The following is a 15,692-nucleotide window of genomic DNA, read 5'->3' as shown; positions in this document are numbered from 1 at the left end:
GAGTGCAATATTGTCTGGAATCAAATTAGCTGTCAATGTTTTTCAGACTCCTACTATAGCAGATAATCAGAAACTACCTCGTTTTTCTCCCCAGTTTGTCATTATCTGTGCTGGATTACAGAAAGATTGGAAAACATTGGCAGAGAAACTCTCCCAAAATACAATGCCTAGGACTGGCTGCTTGGAAAATGATCCCTTCTGGAGTTGATGCATAGCCAGAGGGGAATACTGTAAAGTGCTAAGGAAATCCTCATATAAGGGAGGCAGACAAGTAGGTCTCGTAAGATCTTTGCTTTACTCCTGGCATCTCCTGCTTTAGACAGACCATTTCCTTGATATCTGACCAAGAAGGAAAGCAATTTTTTGTGAGGTTTGGGTTATGGAGAGGGAAGATTTCACAGTACAAAAGGATCCTGCCCTAAAGGCAGAGAAACTGATCTGAAGCCACTTTATATACAGCAGTATAGCTGCTAACTCTTGCACCAGGTAAAATGGACTGTGGTATGGGCAAACGCTCCAGATCCTAGATAAACAGGTTCCAGAAAAAAACTTGGTTTAATCAACATCTGTTGATGTTAAGAAGTAAAAAACAAGTCAGAAACTTCTTCAACCTCTCCCAATTTCTGACTTCTTAGTGGTCTAAAGGTGGCTAATAATCTTACAAGAAAATACTAATTTTAGAACTAATTGATAATATTGTTGGGCTGCTGTTATATTTTCCATGAAGCAGCTGCAGACACACTGAATCCTCATTGTTTCATATGTACCAAATGGAAAGGCTCATCCTGTCTCCATAGTTAAAAACCTGCAGTCTTTGGCTGCAGCATTTGAACCAGTTGCAGAGTCGGACAGCATCTCACTAGTTGGTCAGATCTTGCCTATGGAAACAGAAACTTTTTATAGAAACTGGCTGATTGGTATGGTAAGTGTGAAATTTCCTCAGGAACCTTTTGTTTGCACAGAAAAAGGAAAGGAAAGGGAGAAAGGAGAGGAGAGGAGAGAGAGGAGAGGAGAGAGAGGAGAGGAGAGGAGAGGAGAGGAGAGGAGAGGAGAGGAGAGGAGAGGAGAGGAGAGGAGAGGAGAGGAGAGGAAAGGAAAGGAAAGGAAAGGAAAGGAAAGGGAAAGGAAAGGAAAGGAAAGGAAAGGAAAGGAAAGGAAAGGAAAGGAAAGGAAAGGAAGGAAAGGAAAGGAAAGGAAAGGAAAGGAAAGGAAGGAAAGGAAAGGAAAGGAAAGGAAAGGAAGGAAGGAAAGGAAAGGAAAGGAAAAGGAAAGGAAAGGAAAGGAAAGGAAAGGAAAGGAAAGGAAAGGAAAGGAAAGGAAAGGAAAGGAAAAGGAAAGGAAAGGAAAGGAGAGGAAAGGAAAACTAAAAACAAACACTGACACCTGGGAGTCCTTATGCTTTATCATGCTTGTTGAGATTTACAATATGTGGCAAACCAACCAGAATGGGGAGTAGAGCATCTAAAGACAATGACTCCCCTGAAAGTTGTTACTGCTATAAAAAGCAATTATGAAGTCCCACAGGTTAAAGAACCTCATTAAGATTTTTGCAGGCATCCTATGTTGTCACACAGGGCAGTACTGCCCATTCTTTCTGTACATTAAGCAATCCAACAGGCAGTAACAAGAAAGGGTAAACTAGGAAAATACACTGACTCAGTCTTTCTCCATAGACAAGAAATATAAACAAGCCCAAACCCAAATCTTAGGACACCACGGTCATTCAAAAAAACACAGATCATATCCTTTCAGACATCATCTGCCACCATCTCATTTTTCTCTTCTTGCCTTATGAAAATTATAATTAGAACTCTGAAGATGAACATCTCGCTTTCCCTGTATCTTATTTGTTAAATAATATCATAATCCATCTGCCAGCTCAAAATAAGTCCCAGTGCCAGGAACCCCAGTCCTGTAGCTCAGCTAGTGACTCGCTGAACTGAACAGTCATTTCCCATAACCCATAACTGTTTCCTGGCATTTTCTCCCATCTCTTCCCTCTCCCCTGCTCTTCCTTCCATCATCTTCCTCACTAACATACCGACATGACAGATATTTTGTGTTAGTAGATGTAGAAAAGCTTCCTCTTCCCTCTTCACTACCCTGGTAAGTTGACATCATATCACCAGGGTTCTGCAGGAGTAAAGTACTGCCAAAGGATTATAAAACTGACATTTAAATCAGGCCCTGGCCATGAACCATAACAGTCCATGGCAGAAAGCAGCACAGTGAGCGGTACAGAATCCTTACACTCAGTGACTCTGTGATCAGTAACAAATTACAAGATATCACTTATTCTACAAAGAATAAATATAAATTGTATTCTATCTGTTTCTAAGTATGACTGGTAGACTAAAATTATTATGGCAATCTTGATTTTTTTTTCACTTACCAATGAATACACTTTACTAAAACCAGTATTATGAAGCACAGATATTTTTCCAATCTACAATATTACTATTTTTTAAAAATGTGAAGGAGAAGATATCAATACCAACTATTGTACTGTATATTGGCAGTGGGATTTTTGAGGATTTTGTTTGTATTTTTGCAGTCTTCTTTACAGCAGAATTGGAAATGAAAACTTATATCTTGATGCTCTATTGAAACTGTATGTATTGGAGAATGAGATTTACACTAAGTCATTTGGCAGATCTTGCAGGTTCCTTTTTTCCCCAATGCAAAATCAATATTACTACTTCCATGTCATTTAGCTTAGTTCTCTGGTAATGATCCCTAATGAAAATAAAGCTCCTGCAATAGTAAAAATCCACTTCGCCAATGTGGAGTATAGCCATGTGCTGTGATGTCCTAGGGAAAGGATTTTAACAAATTTTCAATTATTTTATTAGATATTTTCTAACACATATCTCCTGTGAGGACTAGAAGACCCACTGAAGATTTTGTTTACAGCTTCTTAGAAGCAGGAGAAGAATTTTAATGCCATTCTTAATAGACTTCTTAACTCATTTGGGAGAGGCTCTCATTTCATTAATTTGCTGAAGAAATTCAACAAAAACAGCATTATGGGGACAGCTGTGATGTAGGAAATAGCATTTCCATGGGAACAATGCTTCCAGCCAATGCACGTATTCATCTGCCAATTCACATCAAGAGAGACACTGCAGGTTCAAAATTGTAATGACGTAGCCTCCTGAGATTCACTTGGTCAAAAATTATCCTATTAACTCATTTGTGATACAAATCTCTGATAGCTACTGGACTGACTTAATTATTAGGTTTATTTATTGAAATTATTAACAAGAAAGTTGGTGGGAAACAATAAAGCAGTGACTATAAACGTATTTTGTTATGTATATTACTATTTAAAGACAACTGTGCGCACATCTCAAAATAAAAGTAACAATATTTTTATATGAAGTATCTGTTTCAAAGGTCTCTTCATTACAAATCAGAAATACCTCACCTGTTTACAGTTCATAGGTTGACTCAAACTATCTCCCCACTCTGCTAAATATCAAACTCTCTACACTGCTTTATTATTATGAATTAAAAGATGTATAGCTTTTCTCCATATCATGACTAGCATGTTTTTTTTTTTAAATAGGAACAATCTAAAAATCGTTTGGGGTCAGGGCTTGGATTACTCGTCAAACATTGCCACAACAAATGAGTGATGCAGAAAAAACACTGTAAACAGATAACTGTTTCCAAACGCTTGCAGCTGAGTTCTTCACAGAGCTTCAGAGATTTTTGATAAAAGTTCTCACCATCTCTGAGACAATAATTGGCCATTTTTAATACAAAATACAATTTATAACTTTTTTTTAAATTTATAGCAACTTTTTAAAGTATAACAAAATGTATTCTATTCATATTCATCTACTGTTGATAAGCTTTCAAGTTTTCCTTTACAAAGTTATAGAAAAGCTTTATTACCCTGCTAACAGTAGTGAATCTATGCAGAAATCCCTTCCTTTGATCCAGTGAACTAAACAAGCTATTTACTATCTGTGAATTCAAAAGAAGGCTAGTGAGAAAACTAGCTGAGGTCCAAAAGTCTTGCATTAGTCAGCTGTCATATTAGTTTGATATTCATTTGTAAATACAAGCAGTCCATATGAGCTCTGAATGCCTGGCAATAAAGTAAGTAAATTTCAAGCAAAGACAGAGTCAGTTTTGAATAACAACCAAAATCTCTGAGTTTAGAAGGCATCTTCTTTAACCCAGCCTGGCAAAGAAGCAGCTGCATTTGTAAATGCAGGTTAACAACAAGCTTGCCAAATTAAAACTGACAGTGGGCAACCTGATTGAATTGAGAGTGTCTCTTAGAGAAATGCACCTTGCATGTACTTAATCTGAAAGTTAAATGTTATGTGCTTATTCAAACATACTGTTGAATTACAGTCTTCCAACTGAGATGGAATAGAAGGGTCACTCTGTTTTCTGTATTAACACTGCTGACTAAGTCACAAGCTATACTGCAAGCTTGCTTAGTGCTGCCCAGATTTGTTACTCAAAGGGCTGAAAAGAAAGGAAGAGCAAGCAGTGAACTGATGAGCAAGACTTTAAATCCACTATTTGTCCAAGACCTAAAACCACCAGAGAAATAATATAAAATCAAGTCTGGAAAATGAGAAAAATTTCAGACTTGAAGGCAGAAATTCTCAAAAATATATAGATAAGAGACATCATGTATTACCTCAGGGTAACAGGAACCATGATTTATCATCTTTACTCACTAAACTGAAATTAGCTATAAGGAAGATTTTCTTATTTAGAAAACACATTGACAGCTAGAAAACTTTGAAAGATAGACATGCACAAACCAGATAGGATGCACTACTGAGATTGCATTAAGGGAAAAATCACATAATACACAGGGAAGAGCCAGATGTCCTGAAAGGGCTTTATTTAAATAAATTGCCGTAGTTAATATGCATTTCAGTATAACTGCTTCAGTTATGAAAGACTGGATTGCTTAGTACTGTACAATGTGGATATGCTCATGCTCCTTGTACTCTGTATGTGTATGTGTGTGGCAGCAGGCATCTAAATAGAGCAACTCTGATGTTTCCTTCATTCCTTGTAAATTCAGGTTGCTTGAGGACTCAAAAAAATCGGGGTCAGAATAGGCACCGCTAACATCTCACAAACCCATAGCATGTCTCTGAATCGATCTTCTGGGACTGAGAGCTAAATGGACATAAGCAAGAGATCTGAAGCTGTAATTACCTCAACCAAAGACACATTATCTGGGACATCATGATCTTGCCTGTCTGACTTCTGTCAATTTGACAAAATGACTTTGAGTCACTCCAGGCCTCTGGGGGAAATTAGAAAAGCATACAGAAAACTTAAGACCGTTGTAAAAGAAAATGTTGTGAGGAAACTTGGCTTACTTCTTTCTGAACACAAATCTGCAAGCATTGCTTTTCTGACCTGTGGAGGACAGGTCTATGCCCAGAACTCCCTGCTGAGGCAATATGCACATTGAACACCATGCACATTTGGAGCAAAGGCTCCTCTTGTTTACCTTGGGCCTCCACAGGAATCGTGCTCGTGTTATAGCTACAATCTGGGAAGCGCTGGGCTCCCAGTGGTATTTGGAGGGAAATATACAGGCTTATTTCCTACTAGGGGCCACCTGATGACACATGTCCCAGCTTGTTTAGGTAGCACCTTATGGACTTTATAAAATAAGATGAGTATGAACACCATGCAGGTACAGTGATAGTACTGAACCAAAAATGTTCAGATGCTTGGTCAAGTAGCATTAAAATCAGATAGATGGGCAATGTCAGACTGCTGGAGTATCATGTTACCGTAGGTATTAGTTAAGCAATAGTAAGACCAGCACTGGGCCCAACACTTCGTTAAAATATTATACTTGCCAGATGGGTCTGACAATGTGTGTCAAAGGCACTGGCACAAAACCAGTAACTGTTTTAGAAATACTTTTATGAAGTAAAAAGAAGTAGTTTATGTTTGTTTCTTCGGAGGCTAAGTGATAAGCTTATTAATTATTTTTAAAGAAGTACATTTAGAGGAATCAGAAAAGGAACTATATTATTTTTAGAGAATCTTTTCACTTTTCTATTAAAATAATACTCAGGTAAAATTAGTGAAAACATACAGCACTAAACAGAACCACAGTATCATAATATCAAAGAAAGAAAAGCCTGATAGGCTTCAATGTTCAATTCCTTGTTTTTATAAGTTTCTACCCCACACTTTGTTGTTATTGCTATTCTTGTCCACAGACCTGTTGTGCTCAATCCTGTACAAATAAAGATAAAAAAGTCTATTGAAGAACTTATGATTCAATCTAGTTTTAAATATCTTCAGAAAATTAGTCTTTTTTAACACGCATAGAAGTAAATAATAAATAATAAACAAATTTCAACATTTAGATTTGCTTTAAACCCTCATTTTAATTTTTCCCTTCATCCCTGCTTCCCTGCATGTCTCCAGGGCTTTCCATCTGCACCTTTTTTTTTTTTAAACTACTGATACACTGTTTTTAAATAACCTTTTGTAACAGGAGTACATCAGTGCTTTCTGGATAACAGGTCAGAGCTGACTCAACAGAGGTTGAAGTGCAGGCTACATTTCATGGAGAGGGAAGCAGTCTCAATGATATTGTGTTGCTGTCAAAGAAAAAATGTCTGAGTTCCCTGCTGGGCACCATATATCAAAGCTGCAGACTGTTTCAAATAAGGTATTTTCACTGTTCACCTGTTAATAATGTGTACTTCCAAATCCATTGCTTTATTATTTCCCAGTGGATCAAAATAAGTTTACTAGCTGTGAAGGTGTCTATACATCTTTTGTACTTACTCCAAAGTAACAGGAAAAAATAGGTCTCCAAGGTTTGATAGATGGTGATGAACAACTTAGAAACAGTTGAAACAGACTTTGCTAGATTTCTTAAATTATTTGTATTCTACTCCCAGTACAGATTTCACAACAAATATATGAATTCATATAATTCCTTTTGGAACCATTGCTATTTTGTATCCTTTTCCATAATATTTTTCTAGAAGTCACCAATAATTTTCCTCTGTGTGTCATCTATGAAAGTGTAAAAAAACCAAATGGCAAAATTATTGACTGCGTGTGTTGCTACAGACCCAGTAGCTCTATGAAATTACAGTTTTTGGAGATTTGTCTCACTGCGGAATACTGAAGTTAAAAAACTTACATCAAAAAGTAGGGGGTTTGAATCTATGCTTTAAATGGGGCAAGAATTTGCCAAGAACTGTGAACAGACTCTACACAGCCCAATAATACTAATGAAATCTTACTGAAAAAAATTTTGGTTTAGGTCTTTTGATTTCTGAGTCACAGACTGGCAGGACGTAAGCAGCTCTCTGCTTATCTAGTCAGAAGTATGCAGAAGAGTTATGTTAGGGGGACACAAAATAAAGTTGCTGCTTTTTATTCAAGGACCCAGTCTATCATACTTGCCCCAGCTGCCTGAATAACGAAATGTTTTGTAGCTGGAAAGAGCTGGTGAACATTGTCTCGCAACCTGCTGTTCTCATTCCAGGAATGGCAAGGTCACTTTGTTGTGACGTTAAAAAATTTGTTACACCAACATCTTGGGTTGAGAGCTGCAGGAAACTGCATGCTGACATGTTTTCCCTGAAAAATTACTTGAACACTGACATAGCTGTACCCAAGTTCTCTCTCCCCTTGTGGCAGAAATTACACTGGGTGAACCTTATCTCTCTTTCTCTCTCTCGCTAGCTAGAGCTATTGGCAGCATAGACTGCCTGTACTGCAGTTTTGCTAAAGAACCGATCATGCAGTGGGGAACGAGTCTCAGGCTAGAACTTTCCCTTACAAACATATGGCCTGTTTGGCTTGAAAGGTTAGGCACAATTGACTTCTTTCATCCAGTAGTGCAGTTGGAGCAATCATTATAATCATTCTGAAATAGCTTTAAGAAACCAAACGGCACATGCACATTGAAAATAGATTCTTGGTGTTTGTTATCTTTTGCAAGATTTTGATATTTTTACCAGAATATAGATTTTCAAAAAATGTTACTGGCTTCCACCCTTGTGAAGGAGCTTGCACAGACTGAATTGACATGCTTTTTCATCCAGCTTTGCAAAACACTGCATTTAACTGATAATAGCTGCAATCACAGTGGAAGGCTCATAAAAACTGAAATACTAAGATTACAATATAATGAAAAACTAAGGAACAAATACTCATTAGGAATCAGTTTTAAAACCTACAAATTAAATTCTTTAAAGATTTTTTTGACTGAATGACACAAAAAAGAACTAGAAAGTGAATATGAAACAAATCTTTATACCCAACCAAGGGAAAGGGCACAGCAAGTATGAAGAACCATTAGGAAGAGAAAAAGTTTTGTATCTGAACAAATCCATTACTTAAAACTACATCCTGTACTCTGTTTCTTGTATCTTCAAGTGCCTCTGCAAAATTATATCCCAGCTGACTTTTTCTACTACAAATTCTCCTTCCTCGGTTGCATCATGTTCCTACTTAATCAGCTATGTTTCTTCTACTGTCCTTTAGCATTCACTACTTTTCTTCACATGAGAAGTCATTGATTTCTTCCGATACATAGCAAAACACATGACCGATTCTTCTGTGCTGTCTCTGCGTTCTCCTCCTTATACACTTCTCTCCCCTTGCCCCTGTCACAGATGCAGAAATTTCTCACAGGATCTCTTCCTCAACTGTTTGATTTGCCAAAGTGATCATATGCTATCTTCTGATTTCCTTTTCCACTGTGCCTCTTTCCTTATTCTTACTTCTAGCCACCTGGTCATCACTGGCTCTTTCCCCAAATCATAGAAACATGCTTTAGCATATCCCTTTAGAAAATAACACAGAACCTCTAGTCTTGCTCTCATCAGTTCTGCAACTACAACCACACCTGCTTTCTCCTTTTCATATCTGAATTAATTGAACACATTGTTTTAAGTAAATCTCTTGAGTTCTTGTTTTCCAATTACATTTCAAACCCTTTCCAAACAACTATCTTTCCCTTTTTGCATTTGGTTGAAACTACTCTTGCCGAAGTCTTTAATGATTTCTTAAGATTTCAAAAGCACACTGTTTTCTTCTTTGCTTTGCTACAATTAACTGTGCTCTAATATGTTACTTCCCTTAGTTCCCACAGTTCATCTGCTCTCAATTTTTTTCTCTCTCTAATCTTTCATTCAAAATATGCTCTAGTAGATTCTAATTTGACTCAGTTAACTGTCATGGTCGCACAGGGCTGTAGCACTGTTTCCTCTGTTGCTATCCCTCAAACGCCATCCCTTCATCAACAGTACATCAAAGCATCATCCCCTCTGCAATAAAAACTCCCTCCCATTTCCCCTGATCCTCCTGCCTACACTAAAACCTCTTTCTTTGGCACCTCCTTGTGAATCACTGATCTCAACTCAGTATCATTAAATTCAGTGTTTCCCACCAAGACCTCTCTTCTGCTTCTTCTCCCAGCCATGTGGATCATGCTTGTCATTCAGGCCTGCTATTTGGGCAGGCCTTTTAATTCAGGTTTCATATTAGGTCCACTTTTTTGTGACTTGTGCATGTTTTCTATTTCACATCTCTACCCTCACTGTGCACCCACAGGGCTAATTGTTTTGCCCACTCTCTCACCATTCCAGATGCCAGCTACTGCAGTTCTTTTCTCCAGTCCTGGCAATTTATGGACCCTAACCCCTTCCAGGATACTGTAGGAAAGGTAAGTCTCATAGCCTTTCAATTTGGCTGCATCATCTTTCTTCATACATCAGTAAAAAGCTATACTCTCTTTTATCCAGTTGTATATAATTCATCTTTATTTTCTAGTATTTTATCAGTTGTTCCTTATCACATTTATCTTCTCACATTCAAGACTGAAAGATCAGTTCCTGCTGCTCATCAGACTTGCCCCATCATCCACTTGATATATTTTTAGTAAGCACCTCATGTTTTTTCCTCATTGCCTCTAATGCTTGAAAAGAGCTCTCCAGAAACATTCACAAAGCTATCTTATTTTCGCTCTTCAAATCTCCCCTTAGTACTCTCTGTTGTCAAGATGTCCCCAACCCAGTATGGTAACTATCTCCTGTCATGTGGAACATTTCTTAATTCTCATGTGTTTCTCTCTCTGGACTCATATGCCATCTTATGATTTAGGCTCTGTGTGCTTGGAACAGAGGCTGTATTTTTCTTTTGTGTTTCAACAGCATGTAGCACAGTGAAATCCTGCTCTGTGATTACAGTTGCTGTGTATTCATATGATAAAACAAAACTATCATGACTATCAGAATTAATGCTTAGGGTTGATATTTAGTAAAATGGTAAGGAAGGTTAAGATTTAGAGCAGTCTTAAACAGATTTCCTGCAATAAAAATTATGAATGCTCACACATTAGATCTAAGAGGGCTTTTTTTGTCCCTGATATTATCAGGGAGCTGGAATAAGAAATAATGTCAGAGAACAGTACATAAGGAATCTTTAAAAATTACAATAGGGAAGCCTGATCCATGCTTTCTGTTTATTAACACATATTGCCAAGAAAGAACACAATTATGTTTTCCCTATAGGTCAACCTTATTCCAAGGTTTAGTTTTACAGGGTTTAATGAAGGCAAAATCTGATGCTGCAGCTATTTCTGCCAAAAAAGATGTATTGATTTATTGTGTTCCAGTGCTCCAAAAGCTAATGCAGTTTATTGTGCTGAGGGACTCTTTAAAATAGGCATCAGATGAATCCATGAGGGATATCTGTCTTCATGGTCATTTAAGTTACAGTGACCCCACCTATGGTCTCAGCAGATTGAGGCCCTTAGTGTGACTATTACCATTACCCATAAAGTATATAAGCACAGTGACATCAAGAGGTATGTTGTATCCCTAAAGAACTAATTTTTGATGGTGGAGTGATTAAGAGCAGCCCCTATGTTCCAGATTGCCCAGAGGAAAGGTGACTGCTGTTCAATTAAAGATGCATGTCTGAAGTAAAAATATACGTTGAAAATTCCCATCTGCAATATAGCTTTTCTTGATGCCCAAGGTCTCAGGAACTAGATGATAATTTACTACTATTCTGTGATAGATGAACTGGCTGCTTTGGTTCTATTGATATGTTTAATTATTAAGTAATGCTTTGGTGATTGTTTAATATTGGTGGCAGGTCTGAAAACATTTTTTGGAAAGCTGAAGTTGTTAACATATCTCATAAGTATCTTATAAATTGCCAGGTATAAAGTATCTTATAAACTGCCAAACAAGCAAGCAGAAGGCATTGAATTTAAAACAGTGCTTAGGATCGATCCTGCCTTTGGGTTTGTCCACTGGATGCACAAGTCACGAAATTAGTTAATAATACACAACTATGTGTGCATATAAATCTATATATATACATATAGCTGTATGTATATAGGAATCAATCTGTGCTTTTCAGTTTGCTCCTTATCCTAGAAGAATGTTCAGACAATACTAAAAAGATGAGCACTTATTGTACCATGGGAAAGGAAGGTGGATATAGAGAAACTTCCCTTTTTATTCACAACTTACCTACTAAAAGTGGTCAAAATAGGCAAAGTGGGCAAATAATACTAGAGGCTGATTTCCATGTTGGGAGCCAAAATATAACACAAACAAAACACTGCACAGCAGTCACTTAATAGCGTCTTGTTTCTCTATCAAGTAGAAAATCCTGACTTGTGCTGCTTCTTCCTGAAGCATGAACAAGCTGGCATGAGGAACAAGAAGTTGTTTCTCAAAGAGGACTTTACTTTCTCTAAGGGACAGCATTTTGGCTGAAGACTAACCTGAGTGAAAGCTGGAAACCAGGAATAGCGTCATGCTTTTTGAGAGGCAGAACTTCCAGATCCATTAAACTAGGAACTTAGTGGGAGGCGGGAGAGAAAAAGGTCTTTAAAACATCCTTTGCCACACTACCATTTAGCAGTCCCTGGAACATGTATGCCAAGGCAATCTTAAAGACAGCTGCTTCTAAGCAACTGCTTTTGCTTAATTCTAAAATGCACTCACATGAGTGAAGGAATGATGGTACTTAATGTATAAAAGCAGTAGTATGGCTATATTGGCCCATGCCACCCTAGAGTGAACACTATGCATTTTGATTCTCTTTTTGTATCACCTTTGCTTTGTGCATGTTCATGTGTGTGTGTATGTACAGGCATGTACACATGTAAGTTTGTAGCAAAGGGAGAAAGTGGATTGCCATAGAGTGTTCTGTGCTTACCCTAATATACATAAGCACAGTTTCACAGGCATAAGTTATCTATAGGTAGTGCAGAATTAGCAGGTTAAAAGAAAGTATTTTTTTCTGAGATTTTCTGCCATTCTTGTGTAGGTGAGAAGGGGCTCAAGAACATGCAGTGAATCTCAAACTCATTTTTTGCTAATGAAGAAAGAAGGAATATTGTATTTCTCTTAATGCAAATTACATGGATTTTGCAATACAAAAGGTCACTCATTTACATTAAAAGTCATGGTTCAAAGGAATTGTGGTAAAATTTATAAATCTAGAATATTATCTGATCAAACCAGAGCCAATTGTGCTGAAATATTTCTGGACACAATGCAGCAGCAGAGGTATGTGACCCTTCCACAATACAACAACCCACAACAGTTATTCACATGGAACAAAAAAAAGGGAAAACTCTGCTTATCCACGTCGATTGTCGATCAATATGCACATTTATCAGCCTACACAAAGAGGATTAAAAAAAAAAAAAAATCCAAAGTCTCTTCTTTAGTACTGCCACAAATGAAAGTAAAGATGGTTTTGATATTGATGAGATATCACTCAACAAAAGATTTTTCCCTGAAATAATAATTCAAGCAGAGAATATAACAAGGAGTCTTACAATTTCTATTGTTTATTACAGTCAAACCCAAACTCTAATCTAAACCAATTTAAAAAATAATATGCTGTAGTTGCATGCATAATAATGAGTCAAGTTAGTGTGCTGCATTGTTTCATATGCACAAGTTCACTGAAGCTGAGAGTGAAACTTGCTTAAATATGAAAGCATCATGACTGAAAGCAAAAAAAGCTGCAGAGAGCATAGACAATAAGCTAAGCAAAGGGAAAAAAAGGGAAGACAAGTAGGGTCCTGGTACAGGAAGAAGAAGAATAGGTCTATAGAAACAGAAGTATATTTTACCTGTCATCCTCTTTCCCTTCCTCAGCTTGGTCTTCTTGAGCTTTTTCATCATGCCCTGATCCTTTGATTTCCTCCTTATCACAGTTCTGTGTCACCTCTTGCCCTTCCCCTTTTTCATTAATTTCTTGCTCCTTTGCTTTTTCCTCCTCCTCCTCCTCTTTTTCTTCCTCCTCAGGAAATATTCCATCTTGTTCCTCCCCTTCCAGCCCTCCCTCTTTTTTTCCCTCTATATCCCTTGTCCTTTTGAAGCCAACAAAAATTGAAAAAGGCATGCAAAAAGAAAAAAGAAAAGAATAAATTAAAGTTAATGTCATGGAGAAGAGCATGCATGAACTCACAAGGAAATGCAAAAGAAATAAAATAAAAACTAAAAGATGGAAGCAGTCATAAGGTAAACCATGCTGGCTAAGACTCCAGCCTACACTAGAGAACCTTGGGACTTTTTTCTTAGGACAGTCTCTAAGCCCCTCTTTGAACAAAAGTTGCATGGCAATACATCACATTTAGAAATGTATACATAACTGTATGACAGAAACAATGTGCTCCTAACAATGCGCATATAAGCAGATGTTTAAACAATCTTTTCAAACACACCATTTCTCTCAAGAAGACAATTTTCTGAGAATTAATATAAGGTGACGTTGGATTTTGCTGAGAGAGGCAGGTGGGTTACAACTGCCAAGAAAAATGATCTTTCATTCCTTCTACAGCCAAAGCTCCTCTGAGTGTGCACAGGGCACAGGCAAAAGAGATGCTGTAGTTTGCTCACAGATACACTATGTACATTTTGTTGAAGAGTAGTTCAATGGTTGTACACCTACAGTTAAATTGGACTAGTGTTAAGTATTAAATAAATTGAATTGGTCTGCGTAAGTATTAAATAAGACTTCTATAAAAGCTCTAGTTTAAAACGAAATTAAGATGCCTCTGACACTGCTGGCACAAATTTTCAAGTTAAACTGTCTTTTCTGCCACATTAAGTATTTTACAAAATGGTTATCAGAAAGTGCAAATCTAAGTGTGTCTAATGCTTGCTGACAGCATACGTTTGTTATTTTAATGTATGTTAGTATAACCCAAGATGACAAAACTTGGCTAAAAACAAATACCATGAAGACTTCAAAAAGCATTAGATGGAGAAGGCATTTAAACCAGTATTTTGCAAATTCCCTGCAAATTTCAACCTAGGCAAAATATTAATTTCAAATACAAATATTGACAAATTTTCAGTTACTTAAATTATATGGCTATGGCTGGCATTACTGCTCCTTGTGCTCACCTTATTTTCTTGTTTCCTCTTGGACGCTCTGACTGGACAGACATGTAGCTTGTGCTGCTGAAACGTGAAGCACTGCTTGTCCGTGACACAGCAGAGACATCACTGACATCGCTGTCTGAAGACTTATTGGAAACATTGTCTGAGCCTCGCTGAGGATCCCGTCCTGACCGATACTGTAAGAGGAAAGGGGCAAAGATACACATGTTGTCAGTGACATATTACCACAAATCAGCTATGGAGTTGGTCCCTGATGCTATCTAAACTGCCTTTGTCACCAGACTGCCTGAACTTTTATAATGGAGTTTTTAACTGATACAGAATACAAGTTTTGTCTTGTTTTTCATTAGTTTTACTCTGCTTTGCTACCCCATTCAAGGTATTAGCTCCTCAGCTTCATCCATAGACTGACTTGTACAAAACTTCCAGCTCTTCCAAAGGTTTCACAAACCTTAGGAAAGACATCTAAACCATCATAGAATATTCTTACCATAACTGTTTCACCAGTGCACAAAGCAAAGCAGAGAGACTTAGCGACTTGCCCATGATTACTGAGCTCATGAAAGATTGAACAGGAGACAGAATGTGCTTCATGCTATCTATAAAATACATGTCTCTTTTGGGACCTAGCCTATTTACAAGAACTTTTAGTTGACAAATGTTAACAATTCTTTTTTTTTTTTTAAGTAAATAGATAGATGAGATTATTAAACCAAAAGACAAAGCAATGTTGTAGCTGTGCAAACAAACCCCACATCTTGCTGAGCTGCTGGGCTGGGAAGTCTGAAAGGATGAGACAGGACTAGAGATAATTTGTACTGGCAATGTACAAATGCCTCAGAAACTAAAAAATTACAGTAGTATTTGAGCTTGTTAACAGTATATTCCAAACACGGAACTGGCAGGTGACTGGTGGTCAGCAATAAGCCCATACAACACAAAGCAGTGTTGTGCAGAGGTATTCAAGTTAGATCTGAACAAAATATTATGGCTATTTGTTCGTTACACAAGTTAGCTCTAAATTAATGCTAAGTCTGTGCCACTCTGTATTGCACCATGTGCAGATATAATGAATAGCAAAACGATACTTTTCCCTCTCCTCTTCATACACAGACATTTCGGTGTATACACAAATCTGATGGGTTACTACTGATAATCTTTTCAGAAAACTAGTACTTAGATGAATTGTCAATGATCACCAGGTAATTGTTTGGCTGACATAGAAAGAAGACAGTATGGAAAGATGTGAAGAGCACCACAGACAGGACTGAATGG

At 37.4% G+C, this 15,692-nt stretch overlaps 1 protein-coding gene across 42 annotated transcripts in view; it reads right to left on the bottom strand.

Moving 5' to 3' along the window:
• RIMS2 (regulating synaptic membrane exocytosis 2) overlaps nt 1-15,692 on the bottom strand; it is a 496,337-nt gene that overhangs the window by 56,616 nt on the left and 424,029 nt on the right. For 19 of the 42 annotated variants that reach the window (XM_075728355.1, XM_075728363.1, XM_075728349.1 and 16 more), the window contains one exon: nt 14,421-14,593. The exons of 22 other annotated variants lie outside the window; for them this stretch is intronic. In XM_075728355.1, the coding sequence (XP_075584470.1) occupies nt 14,421-14,593 (173 nt within the window). Of the gene's footprint in view, nt 1-13,141; nt 13,382-14,420; nt 14,594-15,692 lie in introns of all 42 variants that reach the window. One more of the 42 variants, XM_075728348.1, reaches the window with a different exon arrangement.

This window comes from Pelecanus crispus, chromosome 2 (assembly GCF_030463565.1).
Source record: "Pelecanus crispus isolate bPelCri1 chromosome 2, bPelCri1.pri, whole genome shotgun sequence".
NCBI lineage: Eukaryota > Metazoa > Chordata > Aves > Pelecaniformes > Pelecanidae > Pelecanus > Pelecanus crispus.
The sequence above is the reverse complement of the archived record's forward strand: the minus strand, read 5'-3'. Positions and strand labels throughout refer to the sequence as shown.